The sequence below is a fragment of the Corvus hawaiiensis genome, chromosome 4 (assembly GCF_020740725.1).
Source record: "Corvus hawaiiensis isolate bCorHaw1 chromosome 4, bCorHaw1.pri.cur, whole genome shotgun sequence".
Classification (NCBI taxonomy): domain Eukaryota; kingdom Metazoa; phylum Chordata; class Aves; order Passeriformes; family Corvidae; genus Corvus; species Corvus hawaiiensis.
In genome coordinates, this window is record NC_063216.1 from 24,282,769 (window position 1) to 24,303,455 (window position 20,687).

The 20,687-nt window shown below is 36.7% G+C and overlaps 1 protein-coding gene across 1 annotated transcript in view; it reads right to left on the bottom strand.

Annotated features, from left to right (window-relative positions):
• IGF1 (insulin like growth factor 1) overlaps positions 1–20,193 on the bottom strand; it is a 54,767-nt gene extending 34,574 nt beyond the window's left edge. Inside the window, exons 1-2 of the mRNA XM_048301491.1 lie at positions 19,893–20,193; positions 15,471–15,627 (exon numbers count right to left, since the gene is read on the bottom strand). Coding sequence (XP_048157448.1) covers positions 15,471–15,627; positions 19,893–19,955 — 220 coding nt within the window. The 5' untranslated portion in view covers positions 19,956–20,193. The remainder of the gene's footprint in view (positions 1–15,470; positions 15,628–19,892) is intronic.
• Positions 20,194–20,687: the final 494 nt, after the last annotated feature.

The following is a 20,687-nucleotide window of genomic DNA, read 5'->3' on the forward strand; positions in this document are numbered from 1 at the left end:
TAGCTTGAATGTGTCTAAAAAGAATTCAAAGCAGTCCTTTAAAACAGCATTGTGACTGTGCTTTTAACTTAGCATGAAGATACAATATAAACTTAAGAGGTGGAGGCAGTTCAAAGGAAAGGTGGATTTTTAGTATTGGCTCAAAATAAGAAATGCTGGGACTTTCAGATTTCAGCTGCATGCTTCAGTTTTCTGTGACTGTAGTTGTTTCAGCAAGAAAACAATCTACTTTTGATACAAATTTAGTTTTAGTTTTCCAAGCCATCTCTCCATCTCCTGAGACTATAGGGAAACACCAAAATGAAAACTTTCGCAAGATATTATCAATCTATACTGGCATTTTTTCAATGATAACTTATCAATTCCTTTGGAAAAAAAAAAGACAAATTGAGGCCAGTTAAGACAGTCTTGACCAAAAAAATCATATTTATCTGTTTAGGTTACTCAGAACCACCAGTTTTCCAAGTGTTGTGTACAACATAGTGATGCAGAATGGAAAAAGGAGGAAGGAAACCAAGTGACGTACAAAGTGGCTTTTTATTGCAAACAAGGTTTGGTGTGTGAAAAACACTGAATTTTTATGGTGACTGTTGAGAAATGCACTGGTGGTCTCTGCTAAACACTCACATCATAAAATCACTTGAATGCATTTTCATCCAGTTAGTAGTTTCAACTGACTACCCATGTGGATAAGCCTAATTCATGTCACTACGGAGGACAGGAAATTGCTGAAGGTTTAGAAGGCAGGTCTGAGGTGGCACTGTGCCAAGAGGGCCAATGGTATCCTGGAATCCCTTGGGAAGAGCGTGGCCAGCAGGTGAGGGAGCAGATCCTCCCCCTCTACTCAGCCCTGGGGAGGCACATCTGAAGTGCTGTGTCCAGTTCTGGGCTCCTCAGCACAAGAGAGACAAGGAGCTGCTGGAGAGGGTGCAGTGGAAGGTGACAAAGATGATGCAGGGTCTGGAGCGCCTCTCTTATGAGAGACTGCGGGAGCTGGGTCTGTTTAGTCTAGAGACGACTGAGAGGGGATCTCATTAACACTTATAAATACCTCAGAGGTGGGTGCCAAGAGAATGGTGCCAGACTCCTTTTGGTGGTACCCGGTGACAGGATGAGATGCAAAGGCCATGAACTGAAACACCAGAAGTTTCACCTCAACATGAGGAAGAACTTTTTTCCATTGAGGGTGTGAGAGCACTGGAGCAGGTCGTGGAATCTCCCTCTTTGGAGATGTTCCAAACCCACCTGGACTCGTTCCTGTGTCACCTGCTCTAGGTGACCTTGACTTGGCAGGGGGCTTGGACTACATGATTTCCAGAGGTCCCTTCCAACCCTAACAATTCTGTGGTTCTGTGAACTCTGAGAAGTGTTAATGCAACTACAGTACTTGATGAACCTTTAGTGAACAGATTTAGGGGTTTTCTGTACCGCCTTTCGTGGGGTCCTTCATTAGCTGAAAAGGAAATTAATTATTTTATGTTCTCTCTTAATGGTTTCTAACATGTTCATCTAAAATTAGATCTCTTGACCAAGACATTTCAATAATTTAAAACTTTAATTGTTTTTGCACTGAATTCGATTTATCACCAGCCACTTGGCAGCAAACATTGTTCTCGGTCAGAGCTTTGCTGCTGTCCTGCCCAGGAGGTGCTCTGGAATTTCTGCAGCTCACATGAATGAGGCAATTTCTGTCACTCCCATGAAAGTAGAAAGAAGCTAATGATCCCCTGGAAAGGTGTTTAGATTTGAATAAAAACGGAGGAGGATTAAATTGCTTTTGTTTCCAGCTCTTTTGGCAAAAGTGCTTTGTTAGTTCAGGTAGAGAGGGTATATGCTGAAGCTGCTTTTGAGGAAGGGGGACACTTGCAGCTGCATGCTTTGGAGATGGTTTTGTCTTTATCCTTCATTGTTCCCTGTATAAAGGGAAGGTACTACATCACTGTATCACTAGGTTAAATTCATTGACATTTGTATTCTATTTTGAACATGCGAAGTTCTAGCAGAAATATAAAAATTATTTTGGGAAGTAAAAGTTCTTGCCACCTCCAGTTGGATATGCAATCACTAGGGCAAAAAGACTCACAAATGTGCAGAGGAATAGATGATTTCCTGGGATATTGTAGCATATAATGTATTTGTCTGAAGGCTGCAATTGAATACTTCTATGACGAGCACTTTAGAGGAGTTTATGAAGAAAATATTAATTCTTATTGTCTGCAGTGTTTGGATCTTGGAAGTCAATAAGGCATGAGACCACCCATTACATAATGAAGACACTGGTTTTTCTCCTTCTCCTAGGAAGTGTGTATTCTGCGTAACTATGGATACAGTTTAGTCATTTAGTGATGGACTGTGTATCACAGCATAAAATTCATTGGCCTGTGACCAAAATTAAGGCTAGTATTCCCTGATTTTAAGGAATTCCTAAAGACACATCTTCAGTCACTGGTTCTTTCATTAAACTCTTCTGTTTGCATTGCAGCATGCTTAAAAGTGGGTTTAATTTACATATTCCTGTATTAGTCACTGTTACACAAATAATACTTTCTAATAAAACATATTCCTTATATTACAATGTATTTTGAATGATTGCAGTAAATGTAGGTGCTGTCAGATCGTCTCATTGCGGGGGAGTCAAGGTCTAAGTCACAAGTATGTGAAACTCCTAAATAAGACATCCTAAAGAAGTTTATGAGAATTTAAATTAAACTTTCCTGGTTAGAAGACAAAGAAAATGATAAGATATGCATTGTCTCCAACGTTCTACAGTGATTATAATTTTTCTTATGTTTGATTTTCGTCCAGTATTGTTTGTGGTGCATGTTTAGACTTTGGCGTCTTGCAAGTGAGGTTAGTAGAAAGGTAGCATTTACTGTACTTATTAACCACTGTCTGTTCCAGAATGCCTCTTAGAATATCTATTCAAATTCAGCCATCATTATTTTTAGCTCGCTTGGGAAATTATTAGCTTTCATCTGATGCCTCACATACTTATGCTAGAAATAAGAAGATTTCATACTAAGCGTATTAGTGTGTTTAATGTCAGAGAGGAAGCCAAGTCATTATGCCAATTCTTATTTTGAAGAGCTTTTAATAGTGATAGCTTTTTGACAAGTAGTCAATAAGGTCCATAAGCAAAATTTAGACAAGTAGCTAAGGACCCTGACTTGTATTTCCAAAGATGCTGAGGCAACTAAAAACACAGGCATATGCCTAGAAGGATTAGAAAAACAAAACAAAACAACCTGCTTAGGATCACCTATCATTGATTTTAGCAGAAATTAGATACATGACTGCTTTTGAAAAATCTCTCGAGTGTCCATCTACCTCTTTAATGCCTAAAAACCATTGAAAATCTGACTCATATGCCTTTAGGAGCTTCAAAGGTCCCACTAGGTATTCATGAGACTCGTGCTGATTTTTGAGAATAGAGTAACACTTTTCATAAGTTAGTTTTCAATCTTTTAGATGTAGCCATCTACTTGCCACAAAATCAAGAATAATTTAGATACTTTAGCAAACAGCTGAAGTATGAACTTCAACAAATTAGAGAGAGGAGCAACCCCCAACTGCACGAAGTTTAGCAAGGGTAAGTGCTGGACTCTGTACCTGGGGTGGGGCAGCCCTGGTCACGTGTACAGACTGGGGAACAACGGGCTGGAGAGCAGAAAGGGCCCTGGGGGTCCCGGTCAATGGCAAGTTGAACATGAGCCAGCAGTGCCTTGGCAGCCAGGAGGGCCAAGCATGTCCTGCGGGGCATCAGGCACAGCATCGCCAGCTAGGCAAGGGAGGGGATTGTCCCGCTCTGCTCTGCACTGGGGCGGCCTCGCCTTGAGTGCTGGGGGCAGTTTTGGGTGCCACCATATAAAACAGATATTAAGCTGTTAGAGAGTGTCCAGAGGAGGCCAGGGGGATGGTGAAGGACCTTGAGGGGAAGCTGTGTGAGGAGCAGCTGAGAGCACTTGGTTTGTTTAGCATGGAGGAGGGGAAACTGAGAGGAGACCTCATACCAGCCTACAACTTGTGAGGGGAAGAGGAGGAGCAGACCCTCATCTCTGTGGTGACAGGACTTGAGGAAACAACATGAATCTGAGTAAGGGGAGGTTTAGGTTGGATATTAGGGAAAGGTTCTTCACCCAGTGCGTGACTGGGCACTGGAACCCTCTCCCCAGAGGAGTGGTCACAGCACCAAGCCTGACAGAGTTCAAGAAGTATTTGGACAATGCTCTCAGGCACATGGTGTAATTCTTGGAGTGTCCTCTGCAGCATCAGGAGTTGGATTCCATAATCCTAGTGGGTTTGTTCCAGCTCGGCATGGTCTATGATTCTATGAAGAACTTTAAAATTACACTCCAAACCTTTCAGGTTGGTTTGAATATTGTTAAAAATGAGGAGTTTTTTGATGTGCTTGTACCCTTTTCAAATCAGGAACAAATAGTATCTATTGATTGCTCAAAAGAGCCTTTATTTGCTGTATTTATACACAGAAAGAAAAATATCAGAAGTTCAGCTGGTAGTTCTTAGGAAAAACAGGTGACTAGTAAGAAAGCAATGGGAATCCAGTCAAGGGAAAATATTTGTGGTGTAATGATACTTATGGCCAAAAGACCTAGGAAAATCAGTGATCGATGTTTTCTTTAGTGACCATAGCACAGAGAACTCATGAAATAGAATTCCTCAGACTAGCTCCCGCTATCCTCAATGAACTGAGCTAAAGCCATTTGAAGTTAACAGATAACCCTGAATGAGTATCCGTGAACTCATAATTATGGATTATGAAGAAACTCTTGGACAGGGCCAGCCTGGATTATTAACATTACTGTTTTCTCCTTCTCTGGCATCAGCTTTGTCCCTTCTTTATTATACTACATATCAGATTTTCCTTAACATTTTCTCTTTGCCACATGAAAATGTAGAGATACACCTTAAAAATATTACATCCTAAAATAAAAAATAAACAAGGCACTTCCACCTGTTTCTTAATTCAAATATAATAATTTTGCATTCAAAATCTGTTGCAGGTTATTTGATCCTTCGTGGGGCAGGGAAAGCCTTATTTATTAAAAAAGTTTTGTTCTTTTTTCACAGATCTGAATTTCATCTGTTTCATATCAGAGTATTAATTTCTATTTGAAAAGAACAGCAGAGAGTAAGAGTATCACCACTTATGAATTCTGCTCATTTTATTAGTCTTCATCTTAGTGATAACAGGAAATAGTTGTATTTTATTGCATCAAGTCCTACTGCTTTCAAAAACTAAAAGAAAATGAGTAGGAAAGAAAGATTAAGGTAGTTGACTTAATGCCAGTAGAGCTGCAGTTGTAGAATTTCATTCTGTTTTTTGCAAAAATAAAGACAGAGGTGAAATTCTGCAAAATATCTTCCTTTTTTTTTTTTTTTTTTTTTTTTTTTAAAGAACAGATTTTCTTGACCATTCCACTTTTTAAATGTTTGTATCTTGGAATAGCTATATTAAATCTACTGTATGTAATTCCTGAAATAGTGGTGGAACTCCTTAAGTGTATGAAAATAATTTTCGTGTCTCATATGAGATCCTTTATGTCTTTTAAATGCAGAAGCAAATATACAACAGTGAAGTGAGAGCCTCTTTTCTACCCCATTTTTCTCAAGCCAAATCAACTGGGAATAGTACAGTGCACAAGACTAAGAGCACCTTGAAGTAAGCTAAATTATATAAATATTTATTCATAGAAAATATAAATAATTCTTTCTTGGTTTTAGTGGTGGTTTTTACTCTGCTTCAAAACAATATAGTTACTGAAAAAGGATTATCAATGTCTGAACTACCTAAAGGACAGTTCCTATTGCCATAGATGGTTTGGAAATTTTAACTGCTGTGATTACTGTTCCCTGCGAAGGGATCACTTTAGAGAAGATCATGAAATACAAATGTCTTTGAAGTGGTTCTGTGCTTTTCTATATGCCTTGGATGAAGAGGGGTACTGAAGTGAGGAAGGTACAGATGCTTTGTGGTGTTGTTTCAACTCACTGAATGGTTTACAGCCTCAGGTGGGATTCTTTCTTAACTCAGATTACTGCTTTTATAGGTGAGCTCATTAGGTCAGCAGTAGCTATTTTTTAAATCTTTCAATTCATAGAATAGTTTGGGTTGAAGGAGACCTTTAAAGACCACCTAATCCAACTCCCTTCAATGAGCAAGAACATCTTCAACTAGATCAGATTCCAACCTGACTTGGAATGTTTTATTGCCTGAGTATCTCAAAACTGTGCTTGAGTGTCATTCTGTGTCCTTTCTCCATGATGATACCATTATAGAAGGCACAGCACTCTAACAGAGAAAATCCTTCTTTAATGACATCTGATATTTAGCTGTCACTATAGGTTATAAGTATTATTATTGTCTCAGTTTCTTAGAAAACTGCTGGGAGATGAATATTCATAGAAATAGAAATGATCTTGTGTGAACAGCAGTGTAAAAAACTGCTTCATTACTTATGCACCTTATTTCGCAGGAATAAAATATGGAGTTTCACTTGTTATGGCATGTAAGCGTATATTCTATCTATTATATCAAGAAAGAAAAGATAGATAAGCTTTTCCCTTGTACTTTTACTGTGTCAAACTGCAGTGCTTTCTCCAACAGGATTCACACTTAGACTAAAGCCTGGGAGTTTTTAAGAGCCAAAGGAGAAGCTCGAACTGGTGTTACCTGCATAAGGCACTTTCTGGGTCTTTGCTTAACTGTATCATACCATAGCAGCTAAAATAAGTTTGGATTTACTTTGATCTAAAATGTGATCTGTATGAGTGCATCCTTACCTCTACATGGAAGTTCATAATGTGGTTTTAAACAGATTAATTCCACCAAAATTTAGGCTTTTAATGGAGGGTCCTTACTCAACTGACTTAACAAGCATAAGGATACAATTGCCACAGCTTCCTTGCTTAATTTAATGGAGAAGGGAAAGTATGTCCTAGGGAAAATTTATAAATTAATGAGAGCTCTGAAAGTTTTTTAGTATTCTCACTGACTGCAGGATGAGTTTGAGTAGACTCCTAACTCAGAATCCTCATTTAAGTGCCCAAAAGTAGATGGACTGAATCTGAACCAGAATCTCCTTAGTTCAGGTCACACTCTCTTCAGTGTTTATCATTCAGCAAATTCATTCTGTATGTGGATAAATGAAAATGATGTATGTCTAGAAAGGTCTGAATTTAAAAGTCTTTTGTCTGAAAAGACATGAAAGGAACAATACAGTCAATAACATAAAATACAAATGAGAGCCTCTTGAGTACATCTATCCTTCCTCTATATGAATTGTGGAGGTATAATAACATCAACTGTTCTTCCTATACCTCTATCCTCTCTTGAAAAAAAAAACAAAAAACCACAACCAAAAAAATATCATAAGTAACACTTTCGTATTACTGAATTGCAAAATATAAGTAGGATTGTAATGCAAATTGTTTCAACTAGTGCCTCTGTTTTCATTCAGCACCCATTAATTTAGAGTAAAATGCCAAAACAATTAGAAAAAAACACAGAAGTGTTCTAAAAGCAAATATATATGGGATTTTTGCATTTAATCTTAACTATATATTTCAGAAATAAACATGGCTTTTATTCAGGACATGTATTTGCCAATAATACATTTGATTAAACTAGGAAAATTAGACATACTATCAGTAGCTTGGTCCCAAATTACACAAGAAGAAATTAGATACATTTTCAGTAGCTTGCTCTCAAATTTCTACAGTCTATGAGTCACCAGATTCTTCCTGCCAAACTAAATATGTCTGTGAAAGGCTGGAAACTTTAATGGAAAGAAACATAAAACTTGGAATATGTAGGAAAAAATAAGTTTTTTTCATGGAAGACCTGTTGACTAGTAATTCAGGAATTTAGGGGATGTAGAAACAAATTGTTACAACAATATTATTATTTGTTCACAGAAGTTTCAAGGTAAGAAACGTATTCAAGTTAAACCTGCTATGTTAACCTAAAATAGATAGACTCATTAGCTTTCATGTAATCTGAAGTAATCAATGAAGACTTACAATAAGAAGCTGTAAGACTTTCATGATAAGAGTAGAAGCTCATATCCAGTAATTTTGATGGGGCTGAGTTAAAAGAAACCTTCAGGATAGTTAATGCAAGTCTGAAAAAAGTATCCCTCTTGTAAATTGGACTTATTATACATGGTCTGGAACAGCCATCAAACATAATTAGGAACGTACTAATTTTTTCAGATCCACAAGCAGAATGACATCTTCCCTACGATATTCCCCACACCACTTAGCCTTTTTATACTTTTGCATAAACCATACAGTTTAAAACTTTCTTTAGAATACAGACTTGTGAAATACAGAGTTTCTGTGCATAATTTAAGATTTTATCCATTGCCTTAGAAGGATATGGCTGTTAATGAACCTTCTTTTGAAGTCAAACCAATTTTCAGTAGTATTTGTTTTACTTAGAATCTGCTGTTTATAGGATTTTGGGGTATTAAGTGTTTACTTTTTTGGAGATAGAAATAATATTCCTAGAATATTTATTTTCAGAAAGAAAACACTTCACTGAGCTGGTTTGAATCAGAATGGTCTGAGCCAGCCCCTTCCTTTTTCTGCATACTCAGCCTTGTGCAAATTTCTACCCAACACACAAAGAAACAAACAATATAAACAAATAGCTCTGTTTAAAGAACATCGTATAATTTCAGGTTTGTGTGAGTCATAATTTCCCAAAGGAAGTGCTTTAATAGGACACTCTTTCCCTACTTCCATACTTTTATGGGCACATAAGGAAGCAGAAGGGCCTGCTGTCTGGATGCATCCTCTTACTCTAGAAGAGTTATATTACATAAATGGAAGACTGGGATCACAGCTGAATTTCAAAATAAGATGGGAAATATTTAAATATACTCTCAGGGGAAAAAAAAGGGCCCTAGAAAGTGTCTTTGATAAAAGGAAGCTATTCCAGTTTTCGCTAGTGAAGGATTTAACATGAGGTAAACAAATGCATTCTGCTCTGCCTTGTAAGACTAACGACACTGAAAACATAAAATATCTCTGCATATGGGATTCAATCAGAAAACAGAGCAAGTATCTCAGACTTGAGTTGGAGTTTGTAGGAATTTAAGTAACTTTCCACAAGCTGGAGTCATCTACTGGTATGCCCCTCCAAAGACTCTGGATGTGTTAAAATTCTTGTTTGCAGAACCTCATTTATTGAGGCAAACATGAAATATGCCTGTCATTTCTTAAAAGTTAGACCCAGTACTTGGGCTTTATCTTTCATAATGGTTTTGCACTAAATGCACCACATAGAAACTATGAATTAATGGCTTTTCTTCCTCTTGATGTTGAAGTTCCTGTGGTTATTACCAGAGATAAATTTAGCATAAATTCTTCAATAAGTATACATTTGTGGTATTTCTTTTGTCTTGCTTTCTAGACAGAGAAATTACTTAACTGTTGGTTATCCCTTGCATTTGTTGTCATATTTTTGAACAATTAAGCTTGTGTCACAGGGAAATACTGACATTAGGGTATGGTTTAATAAACAAGTCCAGATCCATCCTTTTTTAACAATGCTCTGAGATGAAAATGGCTTTAAGTCTTTATTTTATTTTCAGTGATGTGAAAGGGTTTGAAACATGCATAAGTGCTGGAGTGCTGAATAAGCCCTAGAGAAACAGCTCTATGAACTTCTGCCTTTGAATGAGCACTCTGTACAGAATGCCCTTCATGCACAGGTAGTAAATACAAAAGGTTTTCATTAGCAGAGCGTGTGGTTCTGCAGACTGAATCATTTGCTTTGTGGCTCCTGCCGCTGTTGATCAAGAATCGCAAGCGCTTTATTGATACCAGAACAAACAAAGAGGTCCATATGCAAAGGTTTTGGCCAATTGCATAAAGCATGTGCCAGAGCTGAAGTCAGTGAAGGGTTTTTCTTGGTATTTAAGATTCAGTGGAAAAGTAAAAGGGGCAGCTATGCCAAGAATTAATGTTGATCTTGCCAAGCGCTTCTTTGAGTGACTTTATCCAACATGAGACTAAACAATGTATTAAATACACATATAGCAGTTAGGGAATCAAATGTCAAGTAACAGCTTTCTGTTATTTGAGACCAAATTTGAAGCTTGGTCTAGTGCATAAAAAAAAGTAAACATCATAAAAAGCATTAACATCTCTAATATCTACCAGCTAACAAGGACGTATATAAATTGAACTTCTGGAGAAAATGTACTTATTTGGTTTTGGTCGTAGGCACTTTTTTCAAAGACGTTTCTTGCAGAAATTTTGATCAATGATTTGTTTCCAGTCACTTCATTAAAATTATCATCACTACTGCAGTCCCTCTTAAGGAAAAGGTTGAACAATTATAAAATTCTTGGTGACCTGAGAAACTAGCTGTAGAGGAGACCTGTTTGCAGGGACTAAATTTAGTATATATCAGAGTCTAAATCCTCCTAGACTCACTCTGCAATCCATGGAGAAAGAAGAACCTCTCTCTTTCTGTTATTAAGAAGATTAGCCTCACTAAACTAAGGTTAGCCTTTATGAACACTCCTTACCCTTTCTTAATGTGGTAAAAAATGAGAAAATTCTTTCAAAGACTGGCTTATTTTCAGAGAACTTCCTCAATGTTTACTACCAGGGGCAACAAAGCACACATCTAACTTGTGTCAGCTGTTTGACTGGACAGTGATATCATTCCAGAACTCAGAGCTGTTCTCTTTCTTACAGGGATACGTCAGTAGCTGTGCCTATAGTTTTGGTTCCCTGAGCACTGACCCTGCAGACCTGGCTAAAGCACATCTGAGCTCCTTTCCAGGTTAGCTTTCCTGTAAGAAGGAACCTAGGGACAGACAGAGGAATACACTCAAATCTTCCATAGATACAGTATTTGGACATGAATGGGGCACATAGCCAGACCAAGGAACTTAAAAACACTCTCAGATCTTGCTGTGTGAACACGGCCAAGATGACCAGCGTTTGTTTGCAAAGATTTGTAAGACTGTCAGTGACACCAGAGTCTGTGTGTGTCCGTGGCAGCTTTTCAGCATGCCTCTGCTGGGCTTCTAACATTAATATTCCTTTCAATCAGGGATGCAGAGAGGAGCTAATGACTCATAGCTCCTACAGGTATGGAGTACTTAAAGAACTGAGTGCCATGCCATCTCTTGTAATTATGCTGATAGGTTTGACAGGCCTAGAAACTTTAATAACATCTTAAAAGCAGACTTCCTGAAGTAAACAAGAAGCTCTTAACTAGAGGGAAATGGAAGAAGCAAAACGTAATTGCCTATTGCTATGCTGCTTGTTTCCTCTTTTCTAAGGCAGCAATTCCTCCACATATACCTTAGTTCTACAAAGCAATGAGATCTCATGACAGCTCTCATTACCCAGAATTATGTTCAGGGGCTTATCCTGATTTTCTGATGATTATAAACTAATAGTCTTACATTGTGCACAGCTGGAGATTTTCCCAAGAACAACACACAATTTTGATTGTCTTAGTGGACAAAAAAATGTAGTAAAAATCTGCAGTAACTCTCCACAAAGCAGTTGACACAGGGAACATTAAGCTGGATATCAGAAAAGCCCATCTTTTATGGGATTCACTGCTTTACACATGGAAGCATGTGCTAGATCATTCTCCATTCTCTGAAAAATATCAGAGGAACTCCAGTGTCTCAGGTACCTAAATTCAGCTCTTTCTTTTTTATGCATGTGATGGTTCAGAAGATTCACATGAGACTAAAGCAGTGTTTATATCAGGAAAAAAGTTGGAGTTTTAATTCATGAAGTTGATTGCCATGATTTCAAATAAGTATTGCCATCTAACTTTGGCTTTAGAAATTAGAAGACTGAAAATGTCTAAGGAAATAAGAAATCTGTTTCTTTATTGACACTCATGTATTGTTATCCAGACTGCTATGTATTTATTGTAAAAGGAAAAGGCATCTTTTCAAAGGAGAAGAAACTAGATAAAAAAGAATACAGCATTTTCTCCTTAGAACAAGCTACCTGATCTTTCCTTTCTCATGGTAGTAGTAGTCCTCAGAAAACAGCATGAGCAAGAATGAATGATTTTCCAGCAAAGTAAAAATTTATGAAAAATAATCTTTTTTTTTTACTAATCTACAAAATAAATTCCTGTGATAAGACTAGACTATTTCAAGGAAAATTTCCCCCCCCTTTGGCTATCACTTCTGTAAGTTTTCTGTAATTTCCCCTTTCAGTTTTTCCAATGTTCTCTGCTCTCAGCATTGTTTGGTAATAAGTGTACCATGGTAGACCTCTCTAGACATTAAAGCTCGAGTGAATGTTGAAGCCATCCCACTTTGTTTTGAGAGTGAAGAAATATTAAGAAAAGCTGTGTTTAAGTGTAGGCGCTTGTGTAGCTGTGGCCAGGTTCTCTGTCACCTTCTCCTAATAAAACCTAGCACACATGAGGGGTAGAAGTTCTCCTAGAGGGTGTTCCTACAAAAAAGGTCACAACAATCTGCTTTTCTCCAGTAAATCGCGGGAGACAAAAAGCTGTCTGAGGAGTAGCCAGTGCTGGTTGGAGTTAAATGTGACCAAGGAGAAACATAGATGCTCAGTTTGGGGATTTGTGCTGTGTTTTCCCCTAAAAAACTTAGAAAAATGCTCCTTTTCAGTCTATCTTAAGACAAAAGAGAGTGGTAGAAACCACATTTGACTTCCTCTTGAAGTCAATACTTTGTGTGTGGTAATAAGCAGCTGGGGCATCTCCTCAGAAGCTGTAAAGAGTTTCCTTTTATAGCTAGAAAGCTGGGCAGAGTAGACTATATAAAGGAGATTTTTGTCTTCCAGTCCTAGCCATAGATATAACCTTGTGGTTGGGAAGCACAGAGTTTCAACAGAAAGTAACACAATTATTTCTATCTTCACTTCCACCCACAACTCCCAAGGAATAGTCAGAAGCTTTGACCTTGACTCTGAACCAGGAATTCCACCTCAGCCAAAAGGTATTCCTTATATTTGGAGTCCCTAGTGAAATACAGAATGATGGAAGAAAAAAAAAAATTCACAGCTATTTCCTGTGCAAGTTAAAGGCAAACACTACCATTGATTATACTTTATTTAAAGGAACAATAGTATGAGAATAGAAGGCTTAAAATACTACTTTTATTGACATACTCTTTACAACAAAAGAAAAATTTCACTGGGTTTTTTACCTCTGCAAATGATGTGGCATTCTTAAAAAGTCCCAAGAAATCGAGCAACATTTTTAACTTCTAATAGTATGCTACATTCTGTACTATGTTTGATATGGGGATCTCAATTTGTTTTCCCAGTGTTACTGGGCTTACTTTTCCCTGATTTTGTGTTTTAGATTGAACTCGAGCAAATAAGAGGGAGAAGGTTAAAACGGATTAAATTTCTTCCTCACAAATAAGAGGTAGTCAGGTAGAGTACAGGCATTACTTAGCATCCAAGGGGCCACAGACATATCAGCTTCATAAAATTCCTATTGAATGATGCAACTGTAGTCTATTGATTACAACTGTGCAAGACTTCCCTAAAACAGGGTGGTCATTCATGAATAAAACCTTTTCCATATAAAACAAGGCCGACATTTATGGTGTCGTTACATTATTTCAAGTGAAAACTCAGAATGTCAGAAAACAACAAAGACTAGAGAGAAAGTCTAAAATTGACAGCAGATAAAAGTCAAGAATGCAAAGGTAAAATGTAATGATCTCCTTTGAAATGTTGGAAGCCCATCCTGGTATTTTAAATTAAGGATGACCTATCTTAGGGTAGAGATTTAAAACAGATTGTGTAACCTTAGAATAACTGAGATTGAAACCAAAGAGAGTTATTGCTAATGATTAGCATTTCACATGACTTCTTACCTTGAGGATCACAAAGTACACATCACAGTAGGTCTGACTGCTCGGCAGTAACCGCTACTCTCGTGGAAAGCAAGCACGAGAGGTCTCTGAACTAGCAGCAAACATTTTGCTGGGAGAGAAACACCTGAGATACATACACAGTAAAAAGAAATTGCTCTGCTGTTCTAAGGATGTATTGTCTCATCTTTCTCTGGTGCAGAAACAGGAGGGGGAGATGATAGTCTTTCAATTCACTCCAGCAATAAAATATTTGTAGGAAACTCAAATAGCCCCTAACTCCACTGCTAATAAATGCAACAGACTTTGGTGTACAAATGAACACCTGATGAGCTGGTAGAAAAATGTAAATACCTGTATGAGAGATTCCAGTAGTTTTAGTATTGTGTTTAGCACCAGAATACTAAGCTAAACAGCACCCTGGAGGAAGTGCTTATCAACGATAGCTGAGGTGTTTAATACAGAAAAGAAGGGTTCTTCTCTGAATAGTGGATTACTTTACATATATGAAACTAAGGTTTCAAAAGTGAACTTTAACAGAACGTGCCAAGAAGATAGTGAAAACCTCTACAATTTATACACTGAGGAAATTAGGATTTTCTGTAATTTAGAAGTGCAAGAATCTGAATTTCTGTTTTTATTGCAAGCAAGGAGAAAATATTGAAAGCAATGACTTCATGAATAGAAATAAATAGGAATAGGGTGAGTATGATCAGAAAACCAAAAATGCTAGCTTAGAAGAGAAGACTCTTCAGCCACAAAGGAATATTGAGAATATCAGAGAAACACATATTGTTAGTAAAAGTAAATGCTAGCTTCAGAGGCTATGAGAGCACAAATTCTATCATGTTTTGAAAAATTATAATAATGAATGTATTCAGAATGAATATATTCCTAGCTAAAAGTTTCATTAACTTTGTTGTTTAAATAGCAAATAGCTGGAAATCAGAAATAGATTTCTATTACTTAAAAGCTGAGTATTTCTTGATCCTCACTATTGCAGAGTTAATTTTATCTGCTGCCTGTACTGGTGTTAGTCTTTATTATCTCACCATGCATGAATTTTCCTCCACCTGTATTTAACTGATGAAGCATGTGGATACTTGGATATGGTAACTTTCTGCTTGCTGCCTTCCAGCTCTTCTTTTTTTTCAAACCAGATGTTGAAGCTTAGTGTGTTTTTAATATGATACAGTGTGTACTTAAAGTGTTTACTAGTAGTCTGACATAACAGGTACATGTAGTTCTGCCTCATGAATGTCTTGGGTTTAGTGTGTGCTTTCATTAATTTAATTTCAGTGACAGGTCAGTGGAAAGCAGTAATAAAGCAGGTGGAATAGCAGCAGCTGGAAAGTGGTGAAAAACAAAAACAAGCCTGAGAACGAAAATTTTTCAGAAACTCAGAGAGGTTGAACACAGGCACAACTTTATTCTTTACTGAGGCTTCATGGCGACTGAAGGCTTGAGCATCTTCCAGGTACAGGATACCAGTCCTAGTTGGCAGCCTCGATGATTATAGCTAAGCTCCTTTAGAGCAGTTGCAGACTCCAACGGATTACATGAAAGCTTTTAGCAGTTAAATGAAAGAAAGGGATGACTTACTGAAGTAAAAGCCTCTGTCTCCACACACGAACTGAAGAGCATCAACCAGCTCAGCACCACAGAGTGTTTCCGGGCCAGCAGCAACAGAACTGGTTAAGGTAAGCAAACACAGGCCAAGGTAGAAGAAATGGATGTAGGACACAGTGTGCATTTTCACCTGCCAAGGAAGCAAAAGCAGTGTCAGAATTTCCCCAAAGAGTCTTAAAGAAAATGACTCTTGAACCCTTGTGAATGAAAATGAATATGTACTGTGATTTCTTGGACAAATAACATGGTATCAGGAAATGTCTCACCATGATTTTGCAACTGCCTACACATTCTAGTCCATGCATTTTGCAAACTGATAATTTATTCTGGTGAATAGTCACAATCACATCTAGTTAGGGAACCCTGTAGTAACTATGGCTTGTATTTGCTTTTGCAAAAGGGGGATGTGGAAGAGTGGAATAGACAGACAAAGGGAAACCTAGAATAATAGGAATAAGGAACACAACCTTGAATTGGTTTTTCTCAGACCAGATAAGCTAAGAGGGAATATGCCAGGTGCCTGCAAATGTACTGTGGGAAATGGGAGTGGCATATGATGGAGAAGAGCTATTTAAACTAAAGCCAACATTGTCACAAGAATAAACAGCTCTAAACTTGCTGAGAGGAAATTTGGTCCAATAGGAAAAGAGCTCATAATTAGTACTCCACAGTTCTCCAACTGCTTTAAAAAGGAAAATACCAGGACAACCCAAAAATGTTGCAAGGTTCAATTCGCCAAAGTTACAAAAGTTGATGTGGGATCTTCTGTAGCAGCTGTAGCAGAGGATCACATTCAGTGACTCTTACAGTCCCCTGTTACTAGCAGACAAACATTTGGAAACATTTGAGAAATTAACAGTAGCATGAGTGGGACCATTAAAGATTTGAAGTTTTACTTGCTGCAAGAAGCTATACTTCATTGATCTTCATTATACGCTCTTAGGCAGCTGTGGCCATACACAGAGGTGATAATTCTTCTCTCATTTACATTTGGTTACAAACTATCTTTTTCTTGTACTTATGATTGAAGAAAGGCCAGTCCTCAATGGGTGTAAAATTGCACCAATCCATTTATCCACTTCTTTTCTATCACTTTACATCCACCTACTTTCTTACCCAACATGCAAAGAAGATACCTTTTTCTTTTAATACTAGGAAAAGCTATGTATGTACAGTAGCAGGACACTGAGTGATGTGCTTAATGCATATTCTGACCTTATTTAGATCACTTGCCAAAAAGGATAGTTTTGTAAGGTGTAAATCTGCATTTACTTTCATTCCATTCTCTTTCAAGGTTAACATTAGCATTGCAGTCAGATAAGAAGTTACAAATCTGTCTTCCACATACAGTTAAACTTGGCTTAAAACTGCTGTGTGTTAGCAGTCTAGTGCAAAGTAATTGGAGTAAAATAATTAATCTTCCCTAAAGTTTATTTCAGGGTTTCAGGGACCATTTAATCTTTAATATTTCTTCACTGAACTTTTGAAAAAAGATGAAATTATTTATTTTCTGATCAATTGGGATCTGATCCAGTGGGGTATTGAGCCTTTTTTAGTCAATAATTTTTAAGAATTCTTATTTTCTTGGCAAGAGATCTTAGTGCCTTGCTGGATGAGCCCCTTATTTCCACTGTGAAAATAATGAATAATTTTAAATCCCATGATATATCATCAAGAAAGAAAGAATAATTATTTTCCCATTCACAAGTGTCTTTAACCAACTTTGCCATGCAAAACCCAACAAGATTGAACGCGTGGACATGACTTTAATGGCAGATGGAAAAAGATCAGATTATGAATGAATGATGATAACATGAGGAACTACTTCCTGTAATGATTCCCTATCTTAACAACAGTTTCTTTTTTCCTTTGCCATATTTTTGAATTTATAAGATAAATGTAATGCACCTGCAGTTTAAGATGGTTCCCAGTTCTGAGGAGGTAAAGCAGAAAGCTGTTTAGCACACTGCCTCAGAAAGCTGAAAGACATTACAAATACAAGAACATTATGTATTTAACAATTTGTTCTCGTATAACATTTGGTCCAGAAATAAACATAAATTTTAGGCATTTAACAATTTTTTATTTTTCAAGACTTCTCAGCTGGCTTGCATTTTCAGATAAATATCAGCACTGAACTACGACAAAACAGATTATCTACTGTTTTTCCTTTAGTGGAAGCCAAAAAAGGCTACACAGTATAAACCACAGAGAATTTCTAACTTTATCTCCAAATTTAACAACAGACAAGAACTTTCAAACAAGTAAAAACTTTGCAGAAAAGAAAACAGGCTCACATGGTTCTAGGGTTCAATCAATTACTTGATAAATTAAGTACTGTTTCATAAAAGTAAATTCCAAAACATAGTTTAAAACTTTAACTTTACTTCATCATTTTAATTAAACACAACATTAATTGATTCAATATGCTTGTGATAAAATCAAAGTACCCCATTATATCTGAGGGGAATATTCTTAAGAAAATACAGAGTTGTAATCCAATATTGCTTCAGGTTCTGTACAATCAAACAGAGTACTTACATTATCCTCAATTTGACTGGAAAGTTGAGAGCTTAAAAGAAAACGCATTGGCATGTGGGTGGGGTTTATCGAAGCATCTAATTACATTAGGAAATTGAATACAGGTTCAAGATGAGCCTGGTTAAGCACTTCTTTTAGTTGCATAGAATGACTGACCATATTTTCACAGCTGGAATTTCCTCTTTTTTTAGTAAACTAGCCAGCTTTTGCTACATTCCTCTTTTAGTAGTCCAGAAGAGTAGCACCACAAAAGAATGTTATATATGAACACACTGCATCTCATTTACTTCTTAATTCTTCTATGTAAGTCCCCTTCATTTAACAAACTATCACTTGACACAAGTTGTGCATAAGAATTCTTCAGATGCTTGGTCATTTTTGTAACATGTAAGAACATCTGCAATAATTATAAGTATCTTGAAGGGGGCAACATTTTTTTGGAGAGTATATGCTACAGCAAGAAATCAAGAGCTGTGTATTCAAAATTACATTTTATTCCAGAGGGGTTGGGCCTGGTTATCAAGCCATAGTAGAAATGTGTAATTATTATGAAATATCAGTATTCACTAGTAATTATTATATAAATAAAGCATATATACTCTAGAGCGGATCAAGGTTTAAATACTGTTAACTTTGAGTAAAGAATCTGGGCTACATGCTAACCTAAATCAATATGTTCCATTGATTCCAAGGAAGCTTGGCAGGATGTACAGCTGAGGAACTAGCACATTACTTTTATGTCTCTTAGTGCCTTGCTCAATACTTTAAAAAAACAAACCTTCATCTTTCAAGTATATTGGAAAGGATGCCCATTTATACATTAAGGGAATGATTTCATCCCTTGCAATTACAGACCTGTAATTAGGTCATTAAGGAATGAGATAAGTGTGTTTTAAGTGTAAGACCCTCTAAAAAAAATAATTAGGCCCTAAACAATTAAAATAGGATAATTCTTTCAATGACATAAATGTCCTTGCAAAATATTAAAGAAAAGAAGTTCTTGAAGGATATAAATTTGCAGATAATGGAAAGTTGGACTGGAGCCAATTGACAGAAACAGAGGTCAATGCACCTACTGAAGTCAAATTTACCTTAAGACAGTTTATATTACTGTGCAGAAATTATAGGGTCATAACATCAAACTTCACATTCAAACTTTCCTGAAACAGCCCTCCCTAGAAGGGAAAACTTGGAGATGAACATGTAAGGGAATTTCCATTTTCTTTATGTACAATTGCTTAAGCTGTACAAATATGCAAGGTCAGCAAGAGTCGCAGCTGGTTTCTAATGTAGAAAACAAACTGAACTTCTCATTTACTTTTAATTTATGAAAGCAAAAACCAAGTAAATCTACGATGCTGCCAGAAAATTGCTGCAGTGACAACATCCCTTAAAAGTTTCCTTGAGAAAGCATGAACATTTTCTCTATAATTGTGTATAATAAAACTGCAGAAACTTAACATGTGAATATTACCTTTTTTCCTATAAAACCCTGCACCTGCAGAAAATAGCTAAAAGTTCTTGTTTTCAGAAGCATTCATTAACAATATAGACAATGATGTAATTGGACCTTTTAATAATGACATAACTGAAATATTACAAAGTTCTCTGAATAGAAGTGAAATTTAAGACATGTATTTGCAATAGTTTACCCTTACAGTTATCTATGTAATTGCAACTATTACATACAGCCATTTTCCAGATCACATAAAATTGCATGTTCAGCAATTTATAAATAATTCTCAGTTCTAAAATAATGTTATTAAAAAGTGCACAATACTCTTCAAGCCAGAAGCAGACAATACACAGCAAAATAAAACTAAAAAATTATTTGAAATAGTAATAAAGGTTTACCTTCAAGAAATCACACAAGCAGCACTTAACTAATTGTGTTGAAAGACTGTTGATTTTTTCCATTGCTTCTTAAAAGTGCAAAGTCTGGAAATGAATTTGTTAGCAGTAATGATGAGAAAAAAGAAATCCAGAGAGATGTGAGATGTTGAGAGCAATGTCACATTTCAATATTGAGGACTTTATTCCATTGCGCAGGCTCTATCTGCTCTGATTTTAGCAGTGACAGTGAGATTTAGCAAACAGAAGAGGGATTTAGAGAAAATCCTCACATTTATCTACATTACACAGACACTGTAGACAGGAAACAGCTGGGGGAGCATTTGCCTCTCTCTCTCTCCCTCTTCTGGCAAAGTTACCGAGTAAGGACTTTTTTGGGCATGGTGACAAATAACATCATACCTTTGCATTTTAAAACTAGAGCACAGAAGCATATTTTTTTCCCTTTAAAAGAATGTGAATTAGTGACTGCGGGGTTAGCAGACAAAAAGAGCTTGTGCTGCCATGAAAAATAAGAAAATGTATTCTGGTTAACTTTCAGGTAGCTATGTGTGCATTTGTATTTATGTGTGTGCGTCTGCATTTCAAATATATAAAAACTTACATATGGGCAATATTTGTACATGTGCATACCTTTGTACATGCAGATTTTATTTATGCATAGAAACATAGGTATTTTATTTATATAGTACAGAAAGGCAGGCAGGCAGTTATCTACTTTTCTCTTAATGTGTCTTTACGTTATTAAACTTGGCACGCCTATATGCTGAGTAACAATTAAAACCTCCAACTCTCTGT